A 22,067-nucleotide genomic window follows, 5' to 3' on the forward strand; every position below is an offset into this window, starting at 1 on the left:
GAATGAGCATAAAACATGATTACCTGAAAAGACCACCTTCACCACTCACTGGACATCCAGTTGTTGTGTTGTTCTGGTCTTCAGTCCAGAGACTGATTTGATGCAGCTCTCCATGCTACTCTATCCTTTGCAAGCTTCTTCATCTCCCAGTACCTACTGCAGCCTACATCCTTCTGAATCTACTTAGTGTATTCATCGATTGGCCTCTCTCTACGATTTTTACCCTCCACGCTGCCCTCCAGTACTAAATTGGTGATCCCTTGATGCCTCAGAACATGTCCTACCAACCGATCCCTTCTTCTAGTCAAGTTGTGTCACAAACTCCTCTTCTCCCCAATTCTATTCAACACCTCCTCATTAGTTATGTGATCTACCCATCTAATCTTCAGCATTCTTCTGTAGCACCACATTTCAAAAGCTTCTATTCTCGTCTTGTCTAAACTATTTATCGTCCATGTTTCACTTCCATACAAGGCTACACTTCATACAAATACTTTCAGAAACGACTTCCTGACACTTAAATCAATACTAGATGTTAATAAATTTCTCTTCTTCACAAACGCTTTCCTTGCCATTGCCAGTCTACATTTTATATCTTCTCTACTTTGACCATCATCAGTTATTTTGCTCCCCAAATAGCATAACTCCTTTACTACTTTGTCTCATTTCCTAATCTAATTCCCTCAGCATCACCTGACTTAATTCGACTATATTCCATTATCCTCATTTTGCTTTTGTTGATGTTCATCTTATACCCTCCTTTCAAGATAGTGTCCATTCCGTTCAACTGCCCTTCCAAGTCCTTTGCTGTCTCTGACAGAATTACAATGTCATTGGCAAAACTCGAAGTTTTTATTTCTTCTCCATGGGTTTAAACACCTACTCCAAACTTTTCTTTTGTTTCCTGTACTGCTTGCTCAATATACAAATTGAATAGCATCAGGGAGAGGCTACAACCCTGTCTCACTCCCTTCCCAACCACTGCTTCCCTTTCATGTCCCTCGACTCTTATAACTGTCATCTGCTTTCTGTACAAATTGTAAATAGCCTTTCGCTTCCTGTATTTTACCCCTGCCACCTTCAGAATTTGAAAGAGAGTATTCCAGTCAACATTGTCAAAAGCTTTCTCTAAGTCTGCAAATGCTAGAAACGTAGGTTTGCCTTTCCTTAATCTTTCTTCTAAGATAAGTTGTAGGGTCAGTACTGCCTCATGTGTTCCAACATTTCTATGGAATCCAAACTGATATTCCCCGAGGTTGGCTTCTACCAGTTTTTCCATTCCTCTATGAAGAATTCGCATTAGTATTTTGCAGCTGTGACTTATTAAACTGATAGTTCGGTAATTTTCACATCTGTCAACACCTACTTTCTTTGGGACTGGAATTATTATATTCTTCTTGAAGTCTGAGGGAATTTCACCTGTCTCATACATCTTGCTCACCAGATGATAGAGTTTCATCAGGACTTGCTCTCCCAAGGCTGTCAGTAGTTCTAATGGAATGTCGTCTACTCCCGGGGCCTTGTTTCAACTTAGGTCTTTCAGTGCTCTGTCAAACTCTTCACGCAGTGTCATATCTCCCATTTCATCTTCATCTACCTCCTCTTCCATTTCCATAATATTGTCCTCAAGAACATCACCCCTATATAGACTTTCTATATACTCCTTCCACCTTTCTGCTTTCCCTTCTTTGCTTAGAACTGGGTTTCCATCTGAGCTCTTGATATTCATGCAAGTGGTTCTCTTTTCTCCAAAGGTCTCTTTAATTTTCCTGTAGGTATTATCTATCTTTCCCCTCGTGAGGTAAGATCCATTTGTATTGGCATGCAAATTCCAATCTCTGTCACTGAAGTACAGCAGTCAGCACGGGTGCGTGAACTAGGCACATGCTGCACAGGTTCACAGGCAGCAATGTCTGCTGAATGGTTGTTGAAGAGACACTGCTGGTAGCCCTGTACTTCATCTGGGCTGTCAGTTGCTCACCATTGCACATCTAATTGTCCTTACACATCTCCGTAATCATTGTGCACCCCTATCATCTATGGTCCACGGTGCACCACACTTGCATCAGCACCGTGCACCACAGTTGGTTTGGCGCACGTTTTGGATAGCAGCATTTTGTGAGGCACAGTATACTTTAACCACAGCAGCACCACTTAAAAAGTTAGGCATTTCAGAAATGCATGGCTTGTGAAAGTCAATGATCAAGTTCTTTTGGATGTCAGGTAAGTCACACTGTTTCCGCGTTATGACAATGTGTTCTGTGTCCCCTGGACACGCTTCATATACCCTCTGCTGCCACCTGCCATCTATGAGTGATATTGATCGCAAATATAGGCGGTGGTCACGTTAATGTGACTGGACTGTATACAGGGTGTTACAAAAAGGTACGGCCAAACTTTCAGGAAACATTCCTCACACACAAAGAAAGAAAATATTTTATGTGGGCATGTGTCCGGAAACACTTACTTTCCATGTTAGAGCTCATTTTATTACTTCTCTTCAAATCACATTAATCATGGAATGCAAACACACAGCAACAGAACGTACCAGCGTGACTTCAAACACTTTGTTACAGGAAATGTTCAAAATGTCCTCTGTTAGCGAGGATACATGCATCCACCCTCCGTCACATGGAATCCCTGATGCGCTGATGCAGCCCTGGAGAATGGCGTATTGTATCACAGCCGTCCACAATACGAGCACGAAGAGTCTCTACATTTGGTACCGGGGTTGAGTAGACAAGAGCTTTCAAATGCCCCCATAAATGAAAGTCAAGAGGGTTGAGATCACGAGAGCGTGGAGGCCACGGAATTGGTCCACCTCTACCAATCCATCGGTCACCGAATCTGTTGTTGAGAAGCGTACAAACACTTCGACTTAAATGTGCAGGAGCTCTATCGCGCATGAACCACATGTTGTGTCGTACTTGTAAAGGCACATGTTCTAGCGCCACAGGTAGAGTATCCCGTATGAAATCATGATAACGTGCTCCATTGAGCGTAGGTGGAAGAACATGGGGCCCAATCAAGACATCACCAACAATGCCTGCCACATGTCAACACAAGCACTGAAGTCGACATTACCTTTCTTCAATTGGGCCAACTGGTGGTGAATCGAGGAAGTACAGTACATACTGACGAAACTAAAATGAGTTCTAACATGGAAATTAAGCGTTTCCAGACACAGGTCCACATAACGTCTTTTCTTTATTTGTGTGTGAGGAATGTTTCCTGAAAGTTTGGCCGTACCTTTTTGTAACACCCTGTATATTGACATGAAGTGTAAGAATCCCTGGGTCCCTGAAGAGAAGTCTGCACGATTTTCGGTTATCGACACCACACAATATTCTTATTGCACTATTCTGTAGAATAAACATCTTTTTACCCTAGATGCAATGCCCCAGGAAGTTACGCCATATGGTGGAAATTACTGAAAGCATAAAAAATGTGCTGGTGGTCTTGCCTGCATGTCAACACAAATGAGAAAGATTTCCGGGTGTAAAGCAGGCAGAACTGCATCACTGTCTCGCAGCACCAGCAGACTGCTTTCAGTCTGACAGCAGGCAATGGTCATAAGGTTTTGACTGATCATTGGAAACCAGAGCAGTCTGACACATTTGAACCTTAACTACTTTACTCCTTCTCTGAAAAATTTGAGTGCAATTAATTCTACTAATTAAACAGAGAGACTCTCTTGCCATCCTGTACCTCGGCCCGGCAGGTGTCTGGTGGTGGTAGTAGCCAGAGGTGGAGGCAACTGTGCTTTCAGATGTGTGTTGCTGGTACTGGTAGCTGGCAGCTCCCGCAGGTTCGTTGCCGCTCGCCGTGTAACTGCGCGATGTGGACTGCGCGGAAGCACCTTGGGGCACCGATACGGACGGCCCTCCTCCCAGCAGCCTCTGCTGCCGCTGCTCATCCTCTGCGTCTTCCCTGCCGGTCAGTGGCTGAGGCCGGACTTTGCGTGGACTCGACTTCTCACTACCCACGTCACCGTTCACCTGTGAATAGTTTTGAGGTTGATTTTTTAAATTGTGTCAAAATATCAATACAGTTACGGAAATAAAATGAGTAACTTAAAGCAAACATGTCTAGGTATAAGGTATAATGAAACTGGTCATTGCTGCACTCCTGGTCTTTACAAAACAGCAAGATACACTGCTTTAAAATATAACATAATACATTAAGATATTTCACATACAGTTATTTTTACACGTATATTTATGACCTGTACATCATTTACATCACATTCACATATGGCTCAATGCAGGGCACTTGTATAATTTGTGAAACTTCCTGGCAGATTAAAACTGTGTGCCCGACTGAGACTCGAACTCGGGACCTTTGCCTTTTGCGGGCAAGTGCTCTACCATCTGAGCTACCGAAGCACGACTCACGACCGGTCCTCACAGCTGTACTTCTGCCAGTATCTCGTCTCCTACCTTCCAAACTTTACAGAAGCTCTCCTGCGAACCTTGCAGTTCGAGTCTCGGTCGAGCACACAGTTTTAATCTGCTAGGAAGTTTCATATCAGCGCACACTCCGCTGCAGAGTGAAAATCTCATTCTGTATAATTTATGTTTACACTCAAATGATATTGGTTCAAAATTACTGTGCATATCTTGTGATTTTTTGTATATTTTATTCTTTTGGTGGAAGTTTTTGCTGTTTGGATTCCATTTGTAATTATTATTATTATTATTATTATTATTATTATTAGTTGCTGAAACATTGTAAAAATTAGAGGAATGTGCAATGTGAATCAGTTGCTCTTGTTAGCATTGTGATTGCTATCTTTGATGTACAGCTTGGGTGACAGTTCTATCGTGACAAGTGTGTTGTGAGCTGTACTCTGGACCTTTTGACAATTGGATGTGTTCAACAGAGAAGATTATTAATAACCTCAGGAAAAATGGAATAAACAGCCTGTGACAATTCACTGCAAAAAAATTTATTGAAACAAACAGAACTCTGAAATTGTTTTTGTGTGTAGGATTAACCCTGTAGACAAACTGTGTCAACAAAAAGAATGCATATTAATTGACAACAAGTGGAAGATAAGTAAAAGATCATTTTTAATGATTTCAATTTAAATTCATAGATTTCCTCTTATTTGTTCTCAAGTTGTTAAGAAAATATGGCGAAACAAAATCACAAAAGATACTTCAGATTTTCTATCTAAAACAACTTTACTAAATCTAAATTTTTGACTAAGTAAAGTAAGTGTCAGGTGAGAAAGGTCACAAAAAAAAAAAAAGAGTATAACATGGATGAACACAAGTGGGTGACTTCGAGAGCATTTAGAGCTGCCTAATGTACATCTTCCTCAGTGCAGAAGGTGAAGCAGAGGTGGCAAAATAGCGAGTGATACACAGTTTGTGGTTCCCCATAGTCATAGCTGGCAGTGATGACTGGAGTTCCCCAATTTTGGAGATTACATCTGGACCTTTCAGCTCCAAAGCTTAGGCAATTCAGAGCATGCCAAGCAGTCGACTTCTCTTCGTGCTACGATGTGTAGTATTTTCAGGTGGCTGAGAACAATAGGGTTTGTTTGTGAGTTATGCTTTCCACATTACTCACAGTTGAAATGTAACACAGTGGACTGCCCGATCTTACTCTGCTATTGCTCTGCAGTATCCGAGTAGTGTTTTACATATTTATATTTTACTTTAGGACAACAATTATCTACCAAATATCAAAATTACTCCACAGCCTGTACTTTCCAAATTTCATAGTAATTCAAGCTCCAAAATTTTGATCCCCCCCCACTAATAATCTTTTTCTGGAACATTTATTTATATGGATTGAAAGTATTAAGGTTACTTGTTTTAGGAATATGTTTGTTTTTACAAAATGTGCAATACTCTGGAAGTTATTTTAATTTGAAGATTTTATTGTTTATGTGGAAACATGATAAAGAATACTGTTTAAACTCCACTCCAAGTAAGTTTCAATTTGGATAATTAATATTCAAATACCAAAGTCATGACTATCACACATAGTGGCATTCTGTTGTGTACCCAGTCCATGTGGTGCCTCAGTCCACTACCAATGATGTACCCTATGAGTACTCCATGTTTAAGGATGTTGACTCCTTAACAGTTTTTGTCTCTGACAGTTAACTGTCGGCGTCAGCTGGATGTGACTTATGCAATGACAATACAAGTCACAACAATTTTTCGTAGACTTTGTCTCCTTGTCTAAGGTACAAAGTGAAGTTGTCTGCTCTGCTGCAAAAGTCTTCAACAAATATGCATCCACCATAAAGCAAGAAACTGGGAATCCCCACACACTGAAACAAAGTGTGAAAACATAAATCACTAGCCAACTGTCTAGATTGAAAGACTGAAAATTCTTGTCAGCTAAACGGCAAATAGTAGGGTGCACTGTAAAACTGCATGGCAAATAGTAACCTGGCCTCTGTTGTTACAACCATAGGAAACTTTTTTCTTTGAAAAATACCAGATTATTGAAGTAAGTAAAACAGCTAGGAAAATTGGTAACTGCACTGCATATGCATGTGGAACTCTACTGGAGAAAAAAGGGGCTTACCTGCAGAATGGGCAGGTTTTGGAATGAGAAAGATTTGTGGCTGTGGGGAGAAATTGAACACATGGAGACTGGAGAAAACTGAGCATGTGTGGAATGTTGGGCACCAAGTGAGTGCACAAATGTTTACTTGATGGAAGCTACACTGGCAAGAGCAGTTAGCTTTGCGCATGGAAGAAGTAACAGGCACAGTGACTAAAAGCAGAGAGTGGCGCAAGTAACGTGTCTCAAGTGTCTAGATACGTGAACTGTTGATGTAGCTGCTGGACTAATGGAAAGTTTTCAAAAGTATAATAGCTGATATTGTCTTGTATTTACAGTATTTGGTCTTGATACAACCAGACGTTACTAAAAGGGATGTGAGATTCCATCTCTAATTGTATCAAAACTAAAGTTAGTAAGCATTGAGATCATTTGGTTAATATTGGAGTCTTCTATAAGCCCTAAACAAAATTAGTATATTCAATTGTACATTCTTGTAAGTTTAAAGACTTGATAGTTGATTTGGTTATGCTTATGTGCCTTGTGAGTAAATGTGGAAAGGAGGCAGCTGATTACCGGTTTAAGTAAGATTAAGGTAACTGAAATTTCTAAGCAAGAACAATAATTGAAATAATTGCACAAAAGGTTCAGTTTTTATGATAGTAAAATTAAATTTTATTGGTATGGTTGTAATATGTTTTTTATTTAATATCGGTTTCCTTAAGGAAATAATTTCACAGGAAGTGTTTATGCTGTATTGGATAATTGCATTGAGTGTTGTTGGGTTATCAGTGACCAAGTTGGTGGGACTTTGTGATTTTAAAATAAATGTTTCATGTGTTAATATTGTCTCTACTCAATCAATTGCCACTGAGGCCCAGTTACCCGTATCAGTGTGAGGACTTCAACAAGTATGTTACACATTTCACCCAGCACCGAAACCACTGAATGCAATGACAGTGGTGCATCATCAGAAGAGAGTGCATGTTCTGGGTTTCCTGCAAGCACAGTTCTCCTGCAGATTCACGAACACAGTGAGGGAGTGAAAGGTAGTGGCACGTGGAAACAGATTCCGAAGTTGAAGTACGCGAGATATTACATTTCTTATGGATAAAACATGTATATTGCACACAGGTCCACCGTGAAATTCTGGCAGTATGTGGACCGAGTGCAATGCCACATCCAGCAGTACTGCAACAATGTCAACAATATGACTAAGGCTTCCCAGACACAGGTGATGCCGATCAGCAAGGAAGGCCATCGACCAGAGAAAATAGTGTTCGGGCAATCGTGCAACTGATTTGCAGCAGTTTCAGATTTTCTGATAACGAGGAAGTTCACACAGTGGTTCTTAAATGGCTCTGTGACCAAGGAGTGGACTTTTATTGTCAGGAAACTGGATGAATGGTAGAACATTCCAACCATTATTTCTGGAGACTCTGTGACTATACTGAAAAATAGTGTCGCGTATCTGTGTGACTTCGAAGTGTAGTGCAGCATTCGATAAAAGTTGCTTAGCTTGCCATATTAACGTGTTATTTGCTTTTTAACCTCCCAAGTATAACCTGTACATTATTATAACTAAGGCTTACAATAATAATTTTATTAATGGTGAATTTAGCTACACTTCAGTATTATTACTTGCAGTCATTTTAGGCATATGTAAGTAGCAGAACAACATTTTTGTTTCATATTATATACTTGATCTGCTGTTTATTTCCTATTTCTACTGTGTGTACACACACCTGCGCACGCGCGCGCGAAACACAAACACACACACACACACACACACACACACACACACAGTGTGAAATACATGATTGGAAAGTGGGAAAAAAGAGGGAATGTATGAAACTGTTTTCATGTGCAAGTGACCTCACCACAGCATTGTTGTTGAGTCCTTCCTGCGAAGATTTTCCCTGCTCAACATCAGCACCAGAAGCATTCACATCCTTGGGAAGTTTCCCACTGCCGAAACGGCTCGAGATCATGTCCTTGATGGTGTGGTACGTTCGTGTTGAAAATGTCTTCCCGGCAACCTTGTCACCGCAGTCTTTCCCGTCCTTGTCCTTCATATTATTTTCTGTTCCACAATTTTGATCTTCAACCTGTGACAAGTAGCAATACACATTACACAGAATTTATTTACAACATTTGGAACGTAGCAAGATGGAACAGCTATTTTTTCCTTCCTTTTGTGCTCTCTATTTAATGCGTAATACTTGTACGGGAATATATAAAATCTCCAGTTCCTTTTAGCTGTATTTTTCAAAACTTTATTATTCGAGCATTATTTTAAAGACTGCTGATGATAATAATAGAAGTAGTTCATGCAGAAACAATTTCTTTAATGAAATATTCTAAACTTACAATTCACTAAAACCGGTTGCTCTTCAAAACTCAAGCCCCCTAATACTTATTTTTTAAGGATCCCCACATCTTATTTAAAAGCCCTCATCCTCCTCTGTCAAACAAACATTTTACTTTTTCTGAAAAATACTATTTCAGCAGTTATCTTTATTCAAGGCAAATTCAGAAAGGTCAAATGCTTTATGAAGGCTGCTGCAGTTGTATATAGATCAGAAATGCTTATTATAATCGGTTCTAAACAACTAAAGGAGTTCAACAAGGCAGTCCCTTGACAGTAAGGACACCAGCACATTTGCATTTGCAAATAATGATGTAATTTGGGGTTTACAGAGAAAGAAGTCCACAAGAAGCTGGTCGTCTGGAATGGCCCTCAAGAAGCACAGGGATTAATAATAAATGAGATATGGTTGCAATGTCAACCAACAGGCCAAATCAGACAGGAATAATAAGGCTGGAAAGTACACTGCTATCATTTCAAGTGATACAAGATACTGTTTGAGATGAATAACTGAACTCAAAAATTGGCTAGTTCTACCATCAAATTTTGGATCTACTCTGGAATGAACAAGTCCTTTTAAGATCACAACAGACTGTTCTTCAGTCATACTTTATCTCCATGATAACAATCAAACTGGTTGAAAATAAAATGTGAACTACAAAAATGACGTTCTGACAAACTGTGGCCCAGAAAACTAGGCATAATAGTATAAAAAATGAAAAAAATTGGGAAGAAGCTAAAGTGTTCACATCTTTGAATGAAAAAGTGACAAGGGCCCATTTGAGTTGGTTTGGCCACATTACATGAATGGATGAGTGAAGAGCAGTAAAACAATGACTACATACCAATGAAGTTGGTAAAAGACCAGTAGGAAGATCGAGGAAGAGATGGCAGGATCAAGTGAAGGAGACAACAGGAACAAGAGGAGTCAACTGGGATATAGTTCTGAGAGAAGAATGGTACACAGGCAGACACAAGTGGACAGCCCTTGTAAAATACATTTGGGCAAATGATCTGATGATATTGATGATGATGCAAGTCCTACAGAGTCTATCAATGTCTTATCATAACAGTGATGCTGTAGTGCTGAAACTTCAATCTTGTATGTAAAAAAGCAAAGCCATCTACAACTTAAAGGTCAGTTTGAACACCACAATGGTTATGCTATGGGAGGAGTTACTCACCCTGTTTTAACAGAACTTGCTGTATATTATGGTGTAACTTGGCAATTTTTACATTAACAAATCACTGAGAGAGGTGAAGGAGATGGTAAATAGCAAATAAAAAAACACCTTGTACTGAGATGCAGAGCAAGTTCCTTAGATTTTCAGCCTGTCACTTGATCACGAAGTGACTGAGTCACAGTTCTCCATCTGCATCCCGTCAAATTTTATTGAGCTGATTAAATCTGTCTGGTTGTAAGGAGTCATCAGGAACAGAGACAGAGTGTGATGAGGCAGGTGGAAGAGGGACAGAGTTTGAGGAGATGGATGGAAGATGGACAGGGTGTAAAGAGGCAGTTGGAAGAGAGACAGTTTGTGAGGAGTTGGATGGAAGAGAGACTTGGTGTGAGAAGGTAGGTGGAAGAGGGTCAAGTTGTGAGGAGGTGGGCAGAAGAGGGATCAGGTGTAAGGAGTTGGATGGAAGAGGGACAGGGCCTGAGGAGGTGGGTGGCAGATGGACAGGTTGAGAGGAGGCGGTTGGAAGGGGACAAAGCTTCAAGGTGGGTGGATGGAAGAGGGACATGGCATGGGGAGGTGGGTGGAATTAGGGACAGGATGTGATGAGGCGAATGGGTGAGGGACAGATTGTGAAGAAGTGGGTGGAAGAGGGACAGGATGTGAGGCGGTGAGTGGAAGGAGGACAGAGTGTGAAGAGGTAGGTGGAAGAGGGACAGGCTGTCAGGGGGCAGGTGGAAGATGACAGGTTGCAAGGAGGCCTGAAATTTCACTGTTAACTATCCACAGTCTTTTGCCCATCACTGACCAACTCGATTCATCAAGTGATGGTTCTTTGTTTCTACACAGTGCTCAACAGTAAGGTCATCAGTGGCTTAACAAAACCAGTTTGACATGCATGTAGCTAAAATATTAAAAATTGCTTTTCAAAAGGTAAAATATTATATAAGTCTGATACAATTTGTTTCACTCTCACTACCGCTTTCACAAAGAAGCATGAAATAATTATTTAATTTTTATTTATTTATTTTGAGTCACCAGTTTTCTGACTGATTTAATGTGGGCTGCCACAAATTCCTCTCCTGTGCCTACTTCTTCATCTCAGAGTAGCACTTGCGACTGGCATCCTCAATTATTTGCTGGATATATTCCAGTCTTGTCTTTCTCTACAGTTTTTCCCTGATATCTTAACACATGTCCTATCATCCTCTCCCTTCTCTTTGTCAGTGTTTTCCACATATTCCTTTCCTGTCTGATTCTGCACAGAACCTCCTCATTCTTCATCTTATCAGTGCACCTAACTTTCAACATTTGTCTGTATCATCATATCTCAAAAGCTTGGATTATCTCCTGTTCCAGTTTTTCCACAGTCCATGTTTCAGTCCATATTTACTAATTATACTGTTCATTCCATTCAGAAGATCATTTAATTCTTCTTCACTGTCATTCAGGATAGCAATGTCATCAGCAAATCATATCATTGATATCCTTTCACCCTGAATTTTTATTCCACTCCTGAACCTTTCTCTTATTTTCAGCATTGCTTCTTCGGTGTACAGATTGAACAGCAGGGGCAAAAGACTACACCCCTGTCTTACACCCTTTTTAATCCGAGCACTTCATTCTTGGTCGTCTTTCCCTATAATTACCCCCATTTTCCTCAGAATTTAGAACATCTTGCTCCATTTTCCACTGTCGAACACTTTTTCCAGGTCGACAGATCCTATGAACATGTCTTGATTTTTCTTTTGTCTTGTTTCCATCATCAGCCGCAGCATCAGAACTGCCTCTCTGGAGCATTTACTTTTCCTAAAGCCAAACTGATCGTCAGCTAACACACCCTCAATTTTCCTTTACATTCTTCTGTATAATATTCTTGTAAACAACTTGGATGCATGAGCTATTAAGCTGATTATGTGATAATTCTCGCACCTGTCACCTCTTACAGTTTTGGGAATTGTGTGGATGATATTTCTCCGCAAGTCAGATGGTATGTCATCAGACTCATACAATCTACACACTGAGGTGAGTAGTCATTTTGTTGCCACTTCCTCCCAGTGATTTTAGAAATTCTGAGGGAATGTTATCTATCCCTTCTGCCTTATTTGATATTAAGTCCTCCAAAGCTCTCTTAAATTCTGATTCTAATACTGGATCCCTCATCTCTTCTAAATCCACTACTGTTTCTTCCTCTATCACAACAGACAAACCTACCCCCTCACAGAGGCCTTCAATGTACTCTTTTCACCTATCTACTCTGTCCTCTGCATTTAACAGTGGAATTCCCGTGCTGAGTCAGTCCTTATACCAATCATTTCTTTTTTGATTTCTTCACATTTTTCATACAGACATTTCATCTTAGCTTCCCTGCAGTTCCTATTTATTTCATTCCTCAGCAACTTGTATTTCTGTATTCCTGAACTTCCTTGAACCTTTTTTTTACTTCTTTCTTTCATCGATCAATTGAAGCATTTCTTCTGTTAGCCATGGTTTCTTTTCAGTTACCTTCTTTGAACCTATATTTTTCTTTCCAACTTCTGTGATTACTCTTTTTAGAGATGTCCATTCCTCTTCAACTGTATTGTCTACTGAGCTATTCCTTATTGCTGTATCTATAACCTCAGAGAACTTCAAGCGTATCTCGTTGTTCTTAGTACTTCCATATTCCACTTCTTGGTGTACTGATTCTTCCTTACTAGTCTCTTAAACTTCAACCTCCTCTTCATCACTACTGCATTGTGACCTGAGTCTATATCTGTTCCTGGGTATGACTTACAATCCAGTATCTGTTTTTGGAATCTCTGTCTGACCATGATGTAATCTAACTGAAATCTTCTTATATCAACCAGCCTTTTCCAAGTATACCTCCTCCTTTTGTGATTCTATTACTAGCTTAAATTTATTACTAACTCAATTAGTTTTTCTCTTCCCTCATTCCCTGACCCAAGCCCATATTCTCCTGTAACATTTTCGTCTATTCCTTCCCTTATAACAACATTCCAGTCCCCATGACTATTAGATTCTCATCTCCCTTTACATACTGTAATACCCATTCAGTATCCTCCTATTTCTCCGTCATCAGCTTGCGAAGTTGGCACGTATACCTGAACTATCGTCATTGGTGTTAGAACTGACAGCAAACCAACAGGAACAACCATACCACTGAACTGTTCAGAGTAACACTCTCCCTGCCCTATGTTTCTATTCATAATGAATCCTACTCCCGTTATATCATTTTCTGCTGCTGTTGACATTACCCTATACTCATCTGACCAGAAATCCTTGTCTTCTCTCCATTTTACTTCACTGGCCCCTACTGTATTTAGATTGAGCCTTTAAATTTCCCTTTTCAGATTTTCTAGCTTCCATACCACATTCAAGCTTCTGACAATCCACACCACAGCTCATAGAATGTTATCCTTTCATTGATTATTCAATATTTTTCTCATGGTTGCCTCCTCCTTGGCAGCCCCCTCCCAGGTATCTGAATTGGGGACTCTTCTGGAATCTTTTGCCAATGGAGAGATCATCATGAAACTTTTTTATTTACAGGCCATATGTCCTGTGGATACAAGTTATGTGTCTTAATGCCTTGGTTTCCAATGGCTTCTGCTTTTATGGGCAGTTTCCCACCCCAAGGACAAGAGGGTGCCCTGAATCTCTGCCTTTTCCTCCACACACTTCAACCAACAAGGCCGTTGGCAAAATGAGAGTGACTTCTAATGCCGGAATTCTTTGGCTGCCAATGCTGATTATTAATCAAAATTTAAGTGGTGGCATGTTTTGAACCCGGGACCGAAGACATTTTGATTACGAATCAAAGATGCTACCCCTAGACCACATATTTTATGAAATACATACAGCTCAGTATAATATGCTGTAAGTACGTGTTGTTGATCACTAGGAAAAAAATAGAATTAACCAGCCACCTGAAAACACATCACAATTTTCTACCTTATAACCTAGGTAGAAAGTCAGACAACACACAATCTTCCTTTTTGTAAAACACAATTGGAGAACCAACATCTGCAACAGACTGCAGAATGATCCTACTGCCACCAAGAGACAAGATAAGAGAAATTAGGGCTTGTACGGAAATATACAGACAGTCATTATTCCCTCACTCCATTTGCAAGTGAAACAGGAAAAGAAATGACTAGCAGTGATAGAAGGTACCCTCAGCCATGCACCATATGGTGGCTCGTGGAGTTTATAAGTAGTTGTAGGTACAGACATAGGAGGAAGGTCATTGTGGCTGTGTCATTTGTTTCACTGTCCCTAGCTCCATGTTCATTAACCCTAGCCTCTCCTCCTCCCGCATACGAGTGATCCTGCATCTCACCGTTGGCAAACTGAAATTTCCTAATAGGCCTACTTGCTGCTTCACGACCAAAGTATGACACCAGATGCGTAAAGGCCCCACTCACTCACCAGCTCCGACTCGCTGCCCTGCTGCTGCTGCTGAGCCTGTCTCGCTCGTTCCCCCGAGTGGTCCCTCCTGACTGCGCCTGCACTGGCGGTGCCGCTGCTGCCGGAGTCCTGGTGGTGCTGCTGTGGTGCCGCACCAAGCTGCTGCTGGTGGTGCTGGTGCTGGTGCTGCCCTCCCGGCGGTCCCTGGTTCGGCACCGGCGGGCGACCCTGTGCCGAGGAGCCCCACGCCCGAGGCACCGCACCGGTCGATGCGGCGTTTGCGTGGTGTCTTCGTTAGAAATGAGGCGCAGAGGTACGAGTCAGAGCATCTCCCAGTGAAAAGGTGGAACTGAGTACGTTAGTGAGATGATAATTTAGTGCATGATACTAAAATTTTGTACAGCACCTGATACACGTGAATTTATTGATCCTACAACTTGTCATTTAAAGTTTTTGGCATTAATCCTATGACTGCTGCAGATGTGCTCTTTGCATTCCGGGCTGAGTACAGCTCTGTCATTGTACTGCTTGCCTTATCCTGACATCTACATCTACACGATTACTCTGCAATTCACATTTAAGTGCTCGGCAGAGGGTTCGTCGAACCACAACCATACTATCTCTCTACCATTCCATTCCTGAACAGCGCGTGGGAAAAATGAACACCTAAACCTTTCTGTTCGAGCTCTGATTTCTCTTATTTTATTTTGATGATCATTCCTACCTATGTAGGTTGGGCTCAACAAAATATTTTCGCATTCGGAAGAGAAAGTTGGTGACTGAAATTTCGTAAATAGATCTCGCCGCGACGAAAAATGTCTTTGCTTTAATGACTTCCATCCCAACTTGCGTATCATATCTGCCACACTCTCTCCCCTATTATGTGATAATACAAAATGAGCTGCCCTTTTTTGCACCCTTTCGATGTCCTCCGTCAATCCCACCCGTTAAGGATCCCACACCGCGCAGCAGTATTCTAACAGAGGACGAACGAGTGTAGTGTAAGCTGTCTCTTTAGTGGACTTGTTGCATCTTCTAAGTGTCCTGCCAATGAAACGCAACCTTTGGCTCGCCTTCCCCACAATATTATCTATGTGGTCTTTCCAACTGAAGTTGTTCGTAATTTTAACACCCAGGTACTTAGTTGAATTGACAGCCTTGAGAATTGTACTATTTATCGAGTAATCGAATTCCAATGGATTTCTTTTGAAACTCATGTGGATCACCTCACATTTTTCGTTATTTAGTGTCATCTGCCACCTGCCACACCATACAGCAATCTTTTCTAAATCGCTTTGCAACTGATACTGGTCTTCGGATGACCTTACTAGACGGTAAATTACAACATCATCTGTGAACAACCCAAGAGAACTGTTCAGATTGTCACCCAGGTCATTTATATAGATCAGGAACAGCAGAGGTCCCAGGACGCTTCCCTGGGGAACACCTGATATCACTTCAGTTTTACTCGATGATTTGCCGTCTATTACTACGAACTGCGGCCTTCCTGACAGGAAATGATGAATCCAGTCGCTCAACTGATACGATACCCCATAGGTCCGCAGCTTGATTAGAAGTCGCTTGTGAGGAACAGTGTCAAAAGCTTTCCGGAAATCTAGAAATACGGAATCAACTTGAGATCACCTGTCGAGACATGGTGTTCTGGCCGCTCTGAAATGCTTACCACCCGAATTTAAGCAAATTATTCACTGAAAAAAATTTGATGCTTGCACAACTTTCAGTCTTATATCTTTGCTCTATAAAGGACTAAATTTCTTTTCATTATTCATCATAGTTACTGTGCTGCATCAAATTAAGTGAAGCACTGCACCAAATTTTACAGAGTTGTTAGAGGTAAAAATGCTTTGTGTAACTTGGCATATAGTTGATTTTAGCTCATAAATTGTTCTGTATGAAAGATAGATAATATATTGAAATTTTATTTAAAATTGTGAGCAGAATGACGTCTCATTTTATTCTCGAGTTACTGATTTTTATATATGGCAGACAGTTGTATGTGGCACTCCCAGGTCCATTCCTGGGCATCAGGAATTTTGTGGTCATAACACTCCTCATATTTCATGAATGGTTCAAGATATCAAAACAAGGTTTTTGCAAATGGTGGCATGCAAAGAGACAAGTATGTTGTCTGATAAATACTCGAAATCTTGTTATTCACCGGGATAGGGAAGTAACTTTCCCACAGCAGTGACAGGGTTGGTGGAATGGGGTGCATAAACATGTAAATAAGGTGTAAGGAAACCCTGGAGTATATTTAAACACATCGTCAGCATCTGGGGAGTGGCAAAGTCAGACGAGTTAACTTGTCCACAGCAAAGGGTTAACATATAATCTTGAGTAGACAGTTGACACTTTTAGTTACTAATTCAAACATTTTGCTTCATTTGGTAATTAGGTAGTGTAACTGGTGGAATTAATAATGCCAGATAAAAATATGCAAGTATGGGGCAATACCTTGTTTACATCATGTGAATTGTAGAATTACTTCATAAACTGTGACTTTTATGAAGAAAAAACAAAACTGACAAATAATTTCCAAACAGTTAAACCATAGCATTCATGTGGTTAAGTATTGAAGCACGATAATAAAAAAATAATTTGTAATATTGCAGAAAATGAAACTAATGTAATAAATCTAAAATTTGGTAACATTAATACTGTTTTCCCATGGAAAGCATCAACTTTCAAGTGCAAACGAGAAGGCAAATGACCTCCAGCATAATAAACTATGTAAATTGGTGTAAAATAGCAAAATCGAGTGTAAATAAAGTAAAAAATAATAGAACATGATAAGCTGATGTTAGATTTTTATAAATATGTAAGCAGCAGAGGTGAGTGGGAGTGTATCTGTACCAATGTCTGCAAATTTGCCTAGCATCTGACAAAAATAAAAGAAAAAATTTGAAGTAGGTGTTTCATGTTATTTGAAAGTCAAACTCCAAGACCCACCGATCCTGCATTCAAGATGAGAATTAATTATGAATGTACAAAGTTTCTGTAATTTCTCTAACATTTCCATCTTCATAGTGGCCTGTGGTGATGCAGTGTTGTTATTCATACTAGTAAATCACCAACTGAACTAAATTATTAAATTTTGTTGTATACGGATGGAGTGACTGTGTTAGACAGGGCATAATTTAACATTTGCCATTGTAAATTTGACTCACCCATTGTAGAGGTAGGGGTTGTGAAACTGACTCCTGTAATCCTTCCCTCGGCTGGCTTCATTTGGTACCTGCAGAGGCTGCGCCTACACAGATGTAACATTTAGTGTATATTTTGCTGCACTGATTAAGTCATATACACCAAATAAAGTGGAGACAGACAAATATAAGACAAGAGATAACGTCTACAAAGAGATGCAGAAACTGTCATCACAGTTATAACTGGTTATTTATTGCAGTCACAACAGTGATTTAATACAGGTAATTGTCAGTTTCAGCCATTATGAGGCTTCTTCAAATCTATTTGGTTTAGTTACGGTTTAATAGAGTAATACATCAACTTCCGCCCACTCAGCATTAAAACGTGTTTTAATGTTAAGACGGCCATATGTGGTGATGAGGTTAATTTGTACTCTATAATTAAGCTGGAAAGATCTGAATATGATCTATAATAACCAAAATGAACCATCAATTATATTAAATTGCAGCTGTGACTGCAATAACTCTCTACTCTTGCTGCTGTATGACTCTTCTTCACCCTCCTTTGTACATACACACCACTGCAGCTTTGAGCAATACTGAAAAGTTGATACCTGAACAAATTAATGACGCCACTGGGAAACCGTGATCATACTGAGATTTATTACAAGATAACACTCATTGATCACACATCAAATTATTGAGTACCAGTTTTGATTCTTCTTAAGAGCCACCTTCAGATAGCCAGTGTAAAATGCAAAATGCAGCTCAGTATGTAATGTGTGAAATATTTGTCTGTACTATCTGATGACTTATAACCAAACTTAATAATTTATTAGCACAATAGTAATTGCAATATGGTATAAATGGACAAATACAAACATAAATTATATCCTCTCTAGAACTTCAAGACAAAAAACAGCAAAATAGGGTCTTTACAGAGGTGTAATTTTCTTTTATAATTTTCGCAATGGAGCAAGGGAAGAAAGATGGATGACAAAGATTCAAAACTTGCACGTGGAGCATCTGCAGTTTCTTATGATCACTATGGCAATGAATATTACTGTCGCAGATTATAGTGTGCATAAAAATGGAACTGTAAACTTGGTTGGAAACCCAGAAAATGTTTTTTTTAACTAAAACATAGATGAGTGACATCAGTGTCTCTTTTATTAAATATAACAGTAAACATGTGGATATTTCAGTTGGAAGAGTATGTGATTTTTGATCATTAAGTAGAAAATTAAACTTGTTTCTAATGAACATAGAATATTTACCTTGTACATCTGGTGAGACATGTCCTCCAAGGCCATGCTTTTATCCCCGAGGTTCAAACTGTGCAGAGTTCTCGTAGTCAGAACAAGTGTGTCGTCAGAACCATTTACTGGCCCATGCTGAGATGAAAGAGATATACATCATTGCAGGATGGCAGTGAAGTAAAAAAATATGCTACCTACTGAGTTATATATAGATACAGATAAAGAGAGAAGAGAGAGAGAGAGAGAGAGAGAGAGAGAGAGAGAGAGAGAGAGAGAGAAGCTGTTCAAAACTCCACAGTCTTTCATGATATGAGAGAGTCTCTCTAAAGGATCTTGGTATCTTCTCACCCCCCAAATGGTTATTACTACTTATGTAACAACAGACAATCTCAACAAAAGGCAATAAAGTATTTTCTGTGCAGACTAGTGTCCAGAGTGAAGTTCTACATCATTTTGTTGTAGCTACCAGTAGAAGAAAATAAAAAAAAAAAAAAATAAAAATAAAAAAAAAAGAACTGGTAATTGCGACAAATTAAAAAGAAGATTGAAAACATGTCTAGACACTGCTGATGTAAACTGTTTGATATCTAGATTCAAAGATTGGAGATTCCTGTTTGCTGCATAACAACTGTAAACAGACCTCTCTTCCTGCATTATGTAGCTAACTCTTATTCTTCAATAAAAATCAATGTAATCAAGCAAATATTAAGCAAAGAACTTTTCCTGCGTGTTTTTCTATGTTCTATTTAGCCATACTAAACACAAAACAGCATACTTCAGTTAGACAAGTTGTTTATTAATAAAGAATAAAGAACTGGTTGCTAATAACTGCTTCTCTTAGCTAATGTACACTTACAACTCTGTCCATATGCATAAAGGTTCTCCATTATAGTGGGATCTACAGATGGTGATTAATAATTATAATGTTACTCATTCAGATCTGTTAGTTATCATTCATTAACTCATTCACTCACTCGCAAATTCTTTCTAGCAAATTGCATTATGAAGGGAAGCCTTCAAATGTGTGGAAAGAGTTGAAATGTGCATCAACTGGCAGAAACAGTTACTGCATAAAACTGGTGCAAATCCACTCACATTGATAATTATGGGAACTTTATTGTATGTACATTAGCAGAAAAGCAACTATTCCTCTTGCACTACTCACTTTTTGTTTTTATCTGGTTATTCAAATTAAGTCTACATGTAACTCTGCTGATTTCAGATAACTTTTTAGATTTTCTGTTTACTGGAAAAATTAAAATGTTAACCAAAATTTACACTGCAGAGTCCAAATGTTCTGATAAATTGTAGGAGGGACTGCCTAATGTCACCATCTTTCACTATAGTTTTGAATATTTTGGGCTTCCCAAAGTCCTTCATGACGTTCGGCAACCTCTTACAGATTTTTGTGCCAGAGTATTTAAGTCCGTTTGCAGTCCTAGAAAGGGATACACAGTCTACATAGAAATTATTCCTGGTTGTGCTTTTCACACTTCATCCTAATTTCGCTTCTATTACTATCCACAAACAGTGCTAGGGAGCACACATACTTGCACGTGAATATAAGAATCCCGAGCTCTCTGAAGATGCTTATGCAAGACGTGCAGTAGTCAGCATTACATAACACGCTCCCTGCACACTTTGCAGGATAAATTCCATTTGGACCTTAGCTGCAAAGCCATAAAAATTGCACCATACAATAGTACCGAGTGAAAGTATTCTAGTGTACAGTGTAGTGGAAGTTACCTGGTAGACTGCCAGACTGGCTGCGCTCCGGTGTGGAGTGCCTCGTGCCTCGTGCCCTGCACAGTGAGCTGCACCAATTAGCATTCACGGTAGCAACTCACCCTCCCCCACTTCCCTCCCACCCCCTCCCCTCCCCTGGCCTGTGCAGGCTGCTGCTACAGCCACCGAATACCAACTGCAGCGGGTGTGTTCCAGGGAGTGGTAGTTCTGCGTGCTGGCATTCCCTCCCATCATCTTCACACTGGACTCACTGCTTGTGCTTACCAGCATTTGATTATTGATGAAAATGGTTTCTTTTTTGTGATGAAAGGAGTTATTGTTTCTTAAAAAAAGGAATGAGAGCTTTAACAAATTTGGGAAGGGCAGAAGTGCCGAGTCAAACCTTAGAAGCAGTCATTACCACCACCATCAACAACAACCATTTGGCAACCACTGCTGTGTAAAGGCCTCCTCCAGACTTCTACATGTATATACGTGTCATCTTCAGCTGTACACCTACATATTACTTGTAGTCTACCAGAACAAAACGAATTACTGTACTACATGATCCTTAAGGTTAATGGAGTATATGATACCAAAATCATGTATTTGAAAATTTCTCATAATTGATGTTAATACTTTGACTTTCATAATCTCAATGTTACATGGATTCACAAATGCTGTTATAGTTAAAAATATTATTACATCTCAAAACTTGATTGATTATCTAAACTCCCACTGAGAATGTTCTAGAAAATAACATGTAAGTGGATTAAAAATATGTATGATTATGAAATACCTAACTATCTTAATCTGTTCACTTTTTATTCAAGATTCTATGAGAATCTTAGTATTAAAAACAACCATTAATTAAAAATAATGTAATGTCTTTTGAAATTAAATGCATAGTAAACACATTTCCTAAAAATCTCCATATCTAACCAAAATTCTGTTTATGTAAAACTTATTTACATGTTTTTGTAAAACATACTTTTGTACATTAACCATTATAAATGTGAAACTTACAGCTAAAAGTTTATTTTTGTAAACACTTCAACTAAAGTGTGTAATATGGTAACTATTTTGTGTTTAGATGTACGATTGCTGCATGGTGAATTGGAGAGTAGAGTCGAATAGTCGGAAATTTAATACCACTTGTTGCAGAGCAGTGTTCAGCCAAGTTTGTACTTTTGTAATGAGGCTTCAGTGGTATATTAAAGTGAAGTACTAAGCAGAATAAATTGCATAAGATTTAGTTGTTGGTTATTTGATGGAGTACAGGGAGAAGATTCCACATGCAGTGAACTCTACACTGTATACCAGCAGCAAAGAGGTTTTCGTCACATTATTGGAACATAATATCAAAAGGCATGTAGATCTTATGTCAAATTCTGCTAAAATTTATTTGAATTTGTAATACAGTTTAAAAATTATC

General features: G+C 39.4%; 1 protein-coding gene across 6 annotated transcripts in view; it reads right to left on the minus strand.

Annotated features, from left to right (window-relative positions):
- LOC126210051 (uncharacterized) overlaps positions 1-22,067 on the minus strand; it is an 895,609-nt gene that overhangs the window by 39,776 nt on the left and 833,766 nt on the right. For all 6 annotated transcript variants that reach the window (XM_049939166.1, XM_049939165.1, XM_049939164.1 and 3 more), the window contains 5 exons: positions 18,926-19,042; positions 17,673-17,755; positions 14,506-14,773; positions 8,409-8,636; positions 3,709-3,998 (listed from right to left, as the gene is read on the minus strand). In XM_049939166.1, coding sequence (XP_049795123.1) covers positions 3,709-3,998; positions 8,409-8,636; positions 14,506-14,773; positions 17,673-17,755; positions 18,926-19,042 — 986 coding nt within the window. The remainder of the gene's footprint in view (positions 1-3,708; positions 3,999-8,408; positions 8,637-14,505; positions 14,774-17,672; positions 17,756-18,925; positions 19,043-22,067) is intronic.

This window comes from Schistocerca nitens, chromosome 10 (genome assembly GCF_023898315.1).
Source record: "Schistocerca nitens isolate TAMUIC-IGC-003100 chromosome 10, iqSchNite1.1, whole genome shotgun sequence".
Lineage (NCBI taxonomy): Eukaryota > Metazoa > Arthropoda > Insecta > Orthoptera > Acrididae > Schistocerca > Schistocerca nitens.